Source organism: Sitophilus oryzae, unplaced genomic scaffold, assembly GCF_002938485.1.
Source record: "Sitophilus oryzae breed Bouriz unplaced genomic scaffold, Soryzae_2.0 scaffold_810_pilon_pilon, whole genome shotgun sequence".
Lineage (NCBI taxonomy): Eukaryota > Metazoa > Arthropoda > Insecta > Coleoptera > Curculionidae > Sitophilus > Sitophilus oryzae.
This window is the reverse complement of record NW_022147429.1, coordinates 5,557,884-5,571,071: the sequence shown is the minus strand read 5'-3', so window position 1 is coordinate 5,571,071 and position 13,188 is coordinate 5,557,884. Positions and strand designations below refer to the sequence as shown.

Below are 13,188 nucleotides of genomic sequence, written 5' to 3'. Positions count from 1 at the left end.
GCAAGTCATAAAAACGTTCTAAATATACAAATCTAACCATTTTTTCCATACCGTTGCTCCAGTTTTTTGTCAAATTAACGAATATTAGAAATAGTTTATTTCAACCTCTTCAGCTTATTTTAAAAATGTTGACAAATAACAAAGAATACACCCCTTAAAGTTTCGCATTTGTCTTGATATACTCTGTATAAGACAACAGTAAATAACTTGTAATATAACTTCGAAATATAAATTTGAAATTAAAATAATGATTTGTTATAGTGATTTACGTTTTATTAATTTTGATTTTTTTTTCTTAAATTTAATTTAAAAGTGATTTACGTTATTTATTAATTGAAACGTTTAAAATTTGAATATACGTTCAAATTTTTTTTTTACAATAAATTTGTTTATGATAAATAATTTTATAATAAAAATAAGACCGAATTTCCTGGAAAGTTTGCCAAATTTGTACATATGAAAACCTAGCTTTACCACTTATCACAGAAAATCTCTATTCCTTCCCTTATCACAGAATAATACAGGAACGAACCATATGCGACAAGGATAGAATATTTAGATATGTCGTTACTGTTTTTTGTTTTTAATGGATATTTTAAAAGCCGGGTAATATATGGTAATCTGTGATGGTAATATACTATATACCTTTGACTGTCTTTGATTACAACTGTGTGATTAGTGATAATTATTATTAAAATATCTGGTAATAAGTGTCAATTTTACAATTGTGAGATTTCTCGGAAATCAGGTGTACATGTGTTTAAGTTTCATGCGTCAAGAGATCCTAATTTATGTACAAAGTGGATAGAAAATTGTGAGTTCATTCATATAGAATTTTTTTGCACATTTTGTATGTAAAAATACGGCGTTAAGTTACCTTAGAAATGGTGATCGATGGCTTTTACCATATACCGTATGATCGAAAAAAAAACGGCGTCAGCGATGGCTATGAAATGAAGATCGCTGTCATTTGATATGTAAAATTATATGGGGAATGTCATCGATCGTCATTTCCAAACCAATCGGACGCCGTTTTTTTTTCGATCGTAGGGTATAATTTAACACATTAAGAGTTGTCCATCGTTATATTTCTATATCTATGCAAAGTTTACGATGGATAAATCAAGTAATATTAAGTGGATACAAATTATAAATGAATCAGTGAATATAAACTGTTATAAATTATAAGTAGGTAATGCAGTTAGTGAATATACCGTACGATAGAAAAAAAAGGCATGGGAGTGGGCTTGGAAATGAAGATCGCTGTCGTTTAATAGGTATGTAAAATTATATGATAAATCTTATCGATTGTCACTTCCAAATCAACATGACATGCATCTGTACATCATTAATCTCACGACTAGAGTTTCCTGAAATCCCGAACTCCCAGGATCCCGGCGGCGTGTATGTTTATCTCCGAAATCCCGATATTAAATTCCGGGATCCCGAAAATCCCATAAAATTTAAATGTCCAATCTAAAATGATTCGACTTTATACACCTTTCAAAGATCAACAAAACAAAGTAAAATTCATATTTAGTAAGTAAAAAAATGCAGTTTCAGACAATAGTTTGGTTTGGTTTGGTCGAGTTTTGTTAACACTGTCTAGTCTGGGCTTTTTTATTTGATATATGTTAATCAAATAAAAAAGCCCAGACTATATAAAATCAGGAGCTAACTCATAGAATCATATCAATTCTCTCTGATGTAGGATAAGTTTCTATCTTCGGAAAATTTCTTAGATTTTTTTTTGTTTCAACTGACGAACTGACACAAAATGATAACTAGTTGCTAAAGTTGAACTAATTTGACAGCTATGTTGAAGTAACGTCAGACATATCACAGCCACCCTAGATTTTATCAAATAATAAAGATCTATTCACACTAAATCATAGAAATGAAAATATCTAGGAAAATCTTTGTTTGAGGGGTAGGCCGGCAACCTTAATAGTATTTGGAAGTGACATGAATTTCCCATGAATATCGGAATAATATTCTGGGTGATTCAATTAAACTAAAGGAGTTATACAGGGTGGGTATTAAAGGAGTTATACAGGTTATACCAATGTTCAGCATTAATTTTGCCTCACCCTGTATAACTTTATGGGTCCGGTTTTAATTTGATTTAAAGTACAATAGGGTATATTTCAATTTAGGTAGTTTTTCATGAAATTTAAAAATTGTTCTTCATTTTTAGAAAATCTTAAGTAAGTCTAAAACTTTACATTTCAGTCATATACTTCCCTAATAAAACTCACCTTTATTTTTCTCTTAGAATCTAAAAATTAATTAATAAAGGGGGTATTCCATTACAAAAGAACACAACTTTGATGTACATTTTTTGGGGACACCCTGTAGAACTTTCTATATTTTTAAAACGTGCTCAGAATTAACTTACATATGCTCACAAAATTTCATTTCAATACGAACTCATCGTTCTCCTTGGAGCCTCCGAGTCGTATGAGAGGCGCCACCCTGTATAATTTTTATATTTTTTATATAGTTGCCCTTTAATAAATTGTTAGTTGAAACTAACAGTCCTACGAGTGTGGAATTTTGTACAGGTGGATTTTGGACATTCATCTCCTAAGAGAGTGAAATAAGGGATGAAAATTTGTACAAACATTTGTTAAAATCGGGTTTAGAAGTATGAAATTATGTTTGTTCCTTATGTAACGTAATTTAGCAATAACAAGCATTTTTTTTCAGAACGTCCACAGCTCATTTCACCCCCTTAGAGGGCGAATTTCCAAAAATTGTTCCTTAGTGCTAAATTTCGTTACAAAAGGGACGTCTGGGCAAAATTTCATACTTCCAAAACCGATTTTAATGAATTTTTGTACAAATTTTCATCCCTTAATTCTTATGGGGCGAATGCCTAAAATTCGCTTCTGAGTACTCACTTTCATCACTTGAGGAACCTCTGTGCAAATTTTCATACTTCTAGGACAGATTTTTTTCAGAAAGTTCACCCCTCATTTCACCCCCTTAGAGGGAAAATTTCGAAAAATTGCTTCTTAGTGCTAAATTACCTTATATAAGGAACGTCTGCGAACAATTTTATACTTCTAAAACCGATTTTAACAAATTTTTGTACATATTTTCATCCCTTATTTCTTAAGGGATGAATGCCCAAAATTCGCTTCTGAGTATAACTTTCATCACTAGATGAACCTCTGTGCAAATTTTCATACATCTAGAACAGATTTTTTTTCAGAACGTTCACCCTTCATTTCACCCCCTTAGAGGCAAAATTTCCTAAAATTGCCTCTTAGTGCTAAATTAAGTTACATAAGGAACGTCTACGCAGAATTTCATACTTCTAAAACCGATTTTAACAAATTTTTATACCAATTTTCATCCCTTATTTCTTAGGGGATGAATGTCCAAAATTTGCTTCTGAGTACTCACTTTCGTCACTTAATTAACAATTTCCAAATTTCAAACTCCTCGGACTAATTTTAAAAAAGTATGCAAAATTTCACCCCCAGTTTCACCCCTTAGTAGAAGAATTTCCTAAAATCGCTTTGTATAATCGAACTGTTAAGTTACGCTACTTAAGGCACCTCTGTGCAAAATTTCGTAGTCCTAGGACATGCTTTTTTTTGTATACAAAAGTACCCCCCATATCACCCCCTTAACGAGCGAATTTCCAAAAATTGCCCCTTAGTGTTCAATTACGTCAGTCAAGGAGCACTCGTGAAAAATTTCATACTCTTAAACCAGATTTTAACAAATTTTTATGCAGCTTTTCATCCCTAATTTCACCCCCTTAGCGGTCGAATTTTCAAAAAATCCCTTCTTAGTGCTCATTTACATCACTTAAGGAACCTATGTGCCAAATTTTATTTATTACTATATAGATAACCTTTACCCTTATTTTCAGCTAATGAATATTAAGAGACAAATAATAAAAATAAAATCTAAATTATAAATTTCATGGCTATAAATAGAATATATATGCATCTAGAAATTCTGACTTTCAAACATCCACTGCGACTAGTATTTTCATATCCAATTGTCTAGTATTAAAGTGCGAATATACATTTTCCCTGGGTTTGACCGGGAATTTGCTTATAAATGTGAACAACCGGCTACGTCGCTTCACATCGCGTGGCCGTGGTGTGGCTCCAAATTCGTTCGTTTTAAAAATATTATTAGATTTGGCTATAGCCGCCCTCTGTGTCATTAATAGGGAACTGTCTCATCGAAAACATGCTGTTCCGTAAGCAATGGCCATCTGGATTATATGTTATCTGTGATATTACATAAAAACGTCTAAAAACAGTGGACGCGAATTGCGCCAACCATGTTAGCATCATCAGCAGATGATTAAAACTAAACTTAGTTTTAATCATTGTTAGAGGAACGCGGGTCCAGTGCAAAAGTATTTTCGTGTATTGTGGTGAATTAGTTTTTTTTATTGTGTTGTAACACCCAAGGTTCCAACCCCCAATTGTAATAATAATAATATACAGGGTGTTCCTTAATGTCATGCTAATATTTAAACCGGTGAAGCTTGGGCCTATTCTAAGAAAAAAACTTCAAATGAAAAATTTCATATAAAAAAGTCTAAACATCTTAACTTTTGAGATACAAATTTTCTAAAATAAACTTTTTTTCAAAACTCTCTTGCAATTTTAACTATGTATTCGTGATTCGTATAAATGTATTTTTTTCAAAAAAAAAATTATAAAGTAAATTGAGATTGTACTTTGTTATAGACACAACACTGATGAAGGCTATAATGTTAGCCGAAACGTTTTTTTTTAAACCAAATAAAGATAATGAAAACTTAATGCCGATGCAGAAACGATTTCCACACAACAATCATCGCATCAGATTTTTATCGTAAAATGACTTTAACTTTTTTACGAAAAAAAAACATGCGTCAAACGAAGGAAAAACAAGAGATGAAAATGGTTTAGAAAAGAATGAAGATTTTGAAAATAATATTTATTTTAAAACAAGTCAATGGCGTACCATTTTATTTTCTCCAAAAATATTCATTATAAAACCCGTATGGATGGCGTTGGTTAAAATAAATAAATATTTTTGTGCATCAAAAAAGACATCTTGATGTATAGAAAACGTGTATATCAAGTTTCATCAAAATAGCGATAATAATATCAGAGTTGATATGAAAAAAAAAACATATTTTTAAAAAAAAATTAACCACCCTATATCTCAAAAGTTGAGATGTTTAGGACATACATTCATTTTTCAAGTTTTTTTCTTAGAATAGATCCAAGAATCGCCTCCTTAAATATTAGCATGTCATTAAGGAACACTCTGTATAAAACTACGTTACAATAATGCAAAGCTAAATTATACAGGGTTGTTCACCACATACGACACGGAGTATTGTAGCTTTTTTAAGCTTTTTTAATTTAAGTTTTGGGTTCGTTGAAGGACTATTAAGCTACAATTTAAAAATACAAGATACAGAGTGTCCCCAATAAGTAAAAAATATTATAGTTGTATTTTTTAAATGGAACGCCCTGTATATTATTCCATTTTTAGATTCTACGATTGAAATAAAGATGAATTTGGTTAAGGTTTATCACACTTAAACATTACCGTTTTTGAAATATTTTCAATTTTGTGAAATTGCATTGCAGTAAAAAAAAATAAGGCTTTATTTCTCCAATGGTATTAAAGGTTTTAATACTAAATATTTACTGAAGATTATTTATTGATCATATATTATGTTGCAATAATAAAACTTATACTACCTTATACAGAGTGTTCAAAAAATTATATTAAATAATTACTAGCTTTCAACGGCAGTAACTTGTTTAATTTAAATGGTACACCCTGTATATTTTACGTGAATCAGGTGCACAATTTAATTGTCTATCAATTGTATTATACCATTTTTTACCTATTTCTTCAAGTTTTCGTAGAAAATGCATTTTCTTATTATTTAGACCTCATTTATCACTATACCCATGGAATATTGACATTTTAGATTTTTTTAAAGCAACATATGTACAAAATATACAGATGGCAAAAATAGTAATAGTGCAAGCCCATTTGTTTACAAAAAGAAAACTATTTAAATCTTTGTAAAAGAGTTTACCAATTATTACTAATTATTAATTTACCCCTCCTAACAATTAGTCAAATGCATACTTAATTGTTTTAATCAATAAATTATTCTAAATAAATGTGGATTTGACTCAGAAATCAATACAATAATAACATATGGAAATGAACGTCTCTTACTATAAATAAGCATTTGTTAAAAATTAAATAAAATTTATAAGGTGTTACTTTTTACCGCACTGTCTAATACACATACAAAATTCAGTTTTTTAGTACTTGGAGCAATTATTATTAATCAACGTAAACAATCAATTAATGTAGTTTATATACTGGGATCATATTAATTGGTCCTATTTAACAAATATTTAAACAGTTTTTCTTATTTTTTAATGAAATAAGCAAATTATATCGACAATATTATCTGGTACTCTTTGAAAATTTGTTACATTTTTAAAAATAATCTAAAATGTCAGTAATCCATGGGTATAGTGATAAATGAGGTCTAAATTATAAGAAAATATTACTTCTACGAAAATTTGAAGAAATAGGTAAAAAATGGTATAATACAATTTGATAGACAATTAAATTGTTCATCTGATTCTCGTAAAATATACAGGGTGTTCTATTTAAATTAAATAAATTATTGCCGCTTAAAACTAGTAACTGTTTAATATAAATTTTTAGACACTCTGTATAAGATAGTATTTTGTTTATTATTGCAACACAATATCTGATCAATAAATAAACTTCAGTAATTATTTAGTATTAAAAACTTCGACACCCTTGCAGAAATGAAGTCTTAAAATTTTTACTGCAATTTCATAAAATTGAAAATATTTCAAAAACGGTAAGGTTTAAGTGTGATAAACCTTAACCAAATGTATCTTTATTTTAATCGCAGAATCTAAAAATATAATAATATACAGGGTGTTGCATTTAAAAAAATACAACTATAATATTTTTTACTTCTTTGGGACACTCTGTATCTTGTAAAAATATTTTCAAATTGTAGCTCTAATAGTCCTTCAACGAACCCTGTTTAGCTACAATACTCCTGTATATTTATAAATAATTCTAAATCTTAATTTTAACTGAAAAAATCTGTATCAATAAAGAATATATTTACCCGTTTTTGTAAATCTTCTGCTGTTAAATCTGGATCGTAATATATTGGTTTTCCAATATGCGTTATCATTTTTACTGGAAATCCCCCATACAAAGGAGCAAAAGGAATTCTAGTCCAAGAATATAATTTAAGAAATATTCTTCTGCCTATGCTAACTGCTCGGAATGCCTCTCTAATATTTTCAGTAAATATAGGCACCACTGGCTGAAAGTTTGATAAAGTTGAAAAAATATTTATAATGAAGATCAGATTACATACTGCTTTTGAGTCTAACGCTGCTTTCGCAAATCCTAATCTCCTCTTCCACATTAACTCATAATTAGTGCTAAACTGCGCTTCATACACGCCACCAGGGGATATTGCCAAATAATTTCCTTCTTTTAATAATCTTGAACACGACTGTACTGTTCCAGGAATAACTTTCATACAGTCTGCCAATATATTAAAGCCTCGAAAGAAAATAAATACTCTATTATATGTATAACAAGCATGTCGGTATAAGCAGGCATGATGGAGAACGTTTCCTATAAACATTGTTTAGGTGATTCTATATTTCTGAGTCTAAATAGCATTTGAATAGTTTTTTAATAAAAAAAATATTTCTCTCTATAGTATTTATAATACACCCTATTATACGTATATAGTGTATCTAACGAGTCAGAAAATTTTTTAAGAGAGGTAAATTGTATTTTCTATTTTTATCGAAAAAGGGAAAAAATGGCAGTTAGGCCAGTTAATGACATGAGAAAATTTTATAAAAGTTGGCTATTAGAGCTCGAATTCACTGACGGCCAGGTCTCAATGGGTCACAACGACCTGGACGTCGAGCGTCGCGTCGGCTGGTTGCGTACATAGGTGCAGCCAGATGAACGACCAGTTTCGGCAAGGCTGTCAGATCTAACGATTTTTTACGTTTTACTAATTAGAAAATATTGTTTTCAGAAATGTAAAAATATCCAAGTTAACTAAAAAGCGAACTTCCTATTTATGAGCTTATTAAATGTTCCAATATTAAATAAAGTAACGTTTCTTCAAAGCCATACCGAGCGAAAATCACAAAAGAACTACGATATGCGAAGACAAAACTGAATAGAATATTTTTAAAGCAATTCGGCCCGTCTGGCCGTCACAGAGTGTTGTATCAGATATAAAAATAATAAATAAACACATTATATCAAAAATAGTATTGTTCCTAAAAATTGAAAACAAATGATTTATTTATGACTTAGGTATTTATATACATAAAAAATATAAATATTTAATTTTTTAACTCTATTTCTTGGTATTTGTGTTAGTACAGGGTATTGAATTAGTCCTAGTAAAAATATAGTCTAATGAATAGCCGCATAGAATAAGTAAATAAATAAATAAATCGGCGTTTTCTGACCCATTTATTTATATTTAATTTATCGCACTGCTATCTGCTCTCGATAATTGATATTACGGCCTGATTTGAGGAGCCGTACGGGCTGATTTGACGAGCCTTACGAGCTGATTTGAGAAGCCGTACGGGCTGATTTGACGAGCCGTACGGGCTGATTTGACGAGCCGTACGGGCTGATTTGACGAGCCGTACGGGCTGATTTGACGAGCCGTACGGGCTGATTTGACGAGCCGTACGGGCTGATTTGACGAGCCGTACGGGCTGATTTGACAAGCCGTACGGACTGATTTGACGAGCCGTAGGGGCTGATTTGACGAGCCGTAGAGGCTGATTTGACGAGCCATACGGGCTGATTTGACGGGCCGTACGTGCCGATTTAAGGAGCCTTACGGGCTGATTTAACGATAGCTGTACTGGCTGATTCGAGCATGTACACAGCTTCTCAGGAAGCCTTAGTTTTTTTCTAATGGCTCTCTTTCCTTGTTCTAGATGCTGTCTCCGAGCACAAAACACTTTACTCCAATTTTGGAGTTATTTGATCTGCCCACAGACGATGAGAAGGATCAACCAGTTCTGGAAAATCTGAAAAAACTGGCCAAGAATTCGCTTCCAAAAGGTTGGGAGAACTGGAAGGTGGCATGCTATGATAGGGAGGTTCTCTTCGGAGAGTCCGTTGATCCCAGCATACTTAATAAACTCCGTTTTGCCTTACCAACGGTTGGCATTGCTAAAGCATTTAATCCCAAAGCAAATAGTTTACCAGAACAAGTTTACAAAAACTACAAACTCCGGATGCTATCTTGGCCACTGTGTGTGGCGTTAATCATCGGGCCTCCTTCATTATCATCACGCATTCGAGGTTCATCCATCCACCATGAGTTGGTTCTGGCGGCTATAAGTGACCTTAAGCCGCTCCTGATTTCTCGTGAAAAGGCTTGTCTTCACCTTCAGAGTTACGACAAAGACACTAATCTGTGGGACGATGAAGAGGGCTGCTCAACATCGACTTCGTCGCAACCCAAGAAAGAATCACGCTTGGAAAAGATTGAAAGGGATCATAATGAATTGAAAGAAATGTTCATGAATTTTATGCATCGTTTTCAATCTCAACAAGATGCTATGGACAATAATGAATCGGAAGATAACGAAGCTCCCTCTATAGAGTCTTCGGATAAAGATGAATCTGATATTTGGGAACCACCCACATCTCCAACTTGTCATTCGAGTCAGAGCCAGAATCATCCGGAAGAGGAATTGGATTTTGAACCAAGAACACAAGAAATAGAACCGTCCGTCTCAGCGGCAAAACATCACATTGAGCAGCAAGTTATAGAATGCCAACGGTTGGGGTTGTCATCCTTCAATAAAATTAGATATGTAGATGCGCGGAAGAAACTACAAGCTTCACCGGTTCTTGGACCATTAAAAACCAATTATCAATTAAAGAACTTAACCACTAACTCTTTTGGGACAATTACCCACGGACTCCTCCTTCAACGGGATAGTTTTTCTCAAGGTATCAAGGAACTAGTGACTAAATTTCCACAAATCAGACAGGAAGCTGGTAATATCCTGTGGGGTCCTGACTCACAGTTTAAGCAAAATTCTAACGATCTGCTACAATTCGTGTGTGGTAAAAGAGCCAAGACAATAGAATTGCGTAGAAAATTGTTCAGACCTCGAAATGACATGGTGGCATCGTTACTGAACAACATACCTCCATCCAAATCCCATCTCTTTGAGGAAGCTGAATTATCGGAACTGTTTAAGCAGCACCAGTCTTTTAGACCGCCCTTTCGTTCCTCAAAGTTTGAGAACCAAAACAAACATCCACAAGGTACATTTCGAAAACCCCCAACTCATCAAGCGAGATCCAGACACAAAAATTTTCCAAAGACATCAAAAGATTTCAACAAGAATGCACCAACCACTTCCAGAGGCAAACCCAGAGACAAGCCATACACTAGATTCTCCAACAAAAACAATAAAAGACAATGACTATACACAGTTCAGAGGAGGGCGCTTTTTCGGGCGCGGCCGGTGGTCCATGTTCAGTACCTTCTCATATGCGTCGTCAAGGGTTAAAGCGGTCAAGCCTAGGCAGGACCTGAAATATCCGTTTTCTTCCCTTCGTGGGGAAAACGGTTATATTAAATCGAAAAGAAATGAAGAATTAACCCCCCGTAGCTGCGAAACTAAGCAGAATTCGACCTATGTTGATATGAAAAATAAATCTTATTTTTACGTTAGGAATCTCCCCACAAAGAGATGGCACATGTTTTTAAAACACCCTGAATAAGATCAATATGTAATAATTTGTAAACATTTCTTAGATCATCACGTAATGATCATACATAATAATTTGTAAACATCAACATCAGATTTAAATGTAAATTAAACGTTACTTAACGGTGCACTGGCTAACCAGCGAACAAGTAACTAACTACTGCGGTTTCAGGGAGTTTCTTCTATAAGCTATGGCTTCGAACAACTAATTTTGGAAGATATAACCCATGTCTGTATAATGCTTTTATTAATTTTTCACCGACGTTGCTTTCAGTTAAAATGATGGAAACAAAAAATTAATAGATAAATTTTCATCTTTCAACACGTCTTATTTCACACAACCATAACTAAACCCAAGTTGTGACCCAAGTTCTTGATGTTGAAGAGAAATACATTGGTAAATGGAAACATATCTAATCTAAAAAGTCAGCTGATCATGACGTCTTGGACGATTAATTAATTATTCTCGGTTGAAGCCGTTGAAGCAGTCATTGTAAGCAATGAATTTTTTGAAAAATACTTTATAATAGTGCTATCAAGTACCTATCACAGCATTTTTGATTGTGTTATTTTTTTAATAAAAAGTTTATAAACATCGGTGTCCAAAAATTATTAGAAATATTTTTTAAAAAGTTTCTCCTAATTATAAAAATAGGAAAAATACATGAAATTTGGCAATTTTTCACAAAATCTGGAATTTTCTGCGAAGTTGAAGAAATATGAAGGTTGTTTAAGGCTCCGTTGAAGAAATTGGCTCAAAAATTTCTAGCAACACCCAATTTCTGCTTGGACTTCTGAATCTGTTTGTTGTTTACTTTGGAGTGATTTAAAGACTATATGTGCTTATATCCTTATAATATTGTTTAACTGTAGGAAAGGTTTTTAATACTGACTTTAACTTTTGTTTAAATAATGTAATAAATGAATTATTTTAATTAGTGTCATATTTAGTAAATTTAGTGTAAGTACATATTGGATTTATTATTAGAATTAAGTTTGACCCTACCTAATTTTGCCTACTTTACTTTCTCTTGACTTGTGCAAATACTCCTATATATAACTATCAATAAATTTATTAGTATTATTAATATAATTATAGTTTACTCTGCCCAATAAGAAAGACAATGTATTCTAAATACCTATTTGTATTATTTACTTCTTTTTGTTCTAAATGTCCTTAAAACTATGATTTTTCTCAAGAATAATATAAAAAAATGAGTAAATTCAGAATAAAATTTAAGAAAGTAACTGATTTTTCAACCTATTTTCTTTGTGCTAATTATAAATTCTCAATATTCATTCATTTTTGCTCATTTCATTCTCTGTTTCTCTCTGTTCTGTTTCTCTCATTTCATTCTTTGTTCATTTCATTCTCTCTCATTCATTCCAAAAATAAATTCTATGTAGCGTTTATAGCACTATATAGATAAGGAATAATATACACCTGGTATTTTGAATAGAAAATGATCTGCCACAGTATGGACCAAACCGAATTTTGATAAAAGCATCTTTGCTAAAAAATAGTAAAGATCTATTGGTATAGCCCCATGATAATAGATAAATAAAACTGGTCCAGATATAGGAAGATTTTCTAAGCCATGTATCTCATAACCTAAAATAAAATTAAGTGTATAATTGAATAAGAATTGCTTATAAATGTACCGTGCCATATCCAGCCATGAGCATCCCAAATTGCTGCAACACATTTTCTAGCAGCTTCCCATTTATCACCTGTTCTTAAGGCCGTTTTTAAACAACTCCAATGCAGTTTGTAAATGTATAGCACAAAAGCTGTTATGTATAATAAAACGGCTATTATCACAGGCAACAAAAAGGTTACTAGTAAAGGCATTAAACACCATGTTAACCAAATGGAATAATCAATATCAACAAAATTAACTAAAAAAAGAATATTCTAATTTTCAGAGTACTATTATCCATTACATACTTATCAGTACAACTATAAAAAAGGAAATTTTACAAATAAACTGTTTTGGGAAAATTACCTATGTAATCTTTTATGAATTGTAAACATTGATCTAAAATTTGCATTCTAAATTACAAAAATATTAAAGTATTGTTAATATATTCATGAGAAGTGTTATATATCTTCTAATTTTATATGATGGTAAAATTTTAAGAACTTGCCACATTTACAAACAATAATGGGAACACTCAATAACTTTTAATTTAAATAGACCTGCGACCTGTTTGACAACAAAAACAGCTGATGAATATCTTGTCATCAGGGGTACCAATACCTATCTTCCGGGAAACCGCTTATAATGGCAATACTGATTGTCATGATGAAAGTCCATATAATTTGACCTACATGCTTTTAGAA

At 32.0% G+C, this 13,188-nt stretch overlaps 1 protein-coding gene across 3 annotated transcripts in view; it reads right to left on the bottom strand.

The window, feature by feature from the left end:
- The window catches only part of LOC115888985 (transmembrane protein 68), a 55,728-nt gene extending 42,637 nt beyond the window's left edge, over positions 1-13,091 (bottom strand). For all 3 annotated transcript variants that reach the window (XM_030908887.1, XM_030908885.1, XM_030908886.1), the window contains exons 1-5: positions 12,851-13,091; positions 12,507-12,743; positions 12,289-12,456; positions 7,433-7,623; positions 7,175-7,378 (exon numbers count right to left, since the gene is read on the bottom strand). In XM_030908887.1, the coding sequence (XP_030764747.1) occupies positions 7,175-7,378; positions 7,433-7,623; positions 12,289-12,456; positions 12,507-12,743; positions 12,851-12,896 (846 nt within the window). In that variant the 5' untranslated portion in view covers positions 12,897-13,091. The remainder of the gene's footprint in view (positions 1-7,174; positions 7,379-7,432; positions 7,624-12,288; positions 12,457-12,506; positions 12,744-12,850) is intronic.
- Between the last annotated feature and the right edge of the window lie 97 nt (positions 13,092-13,188).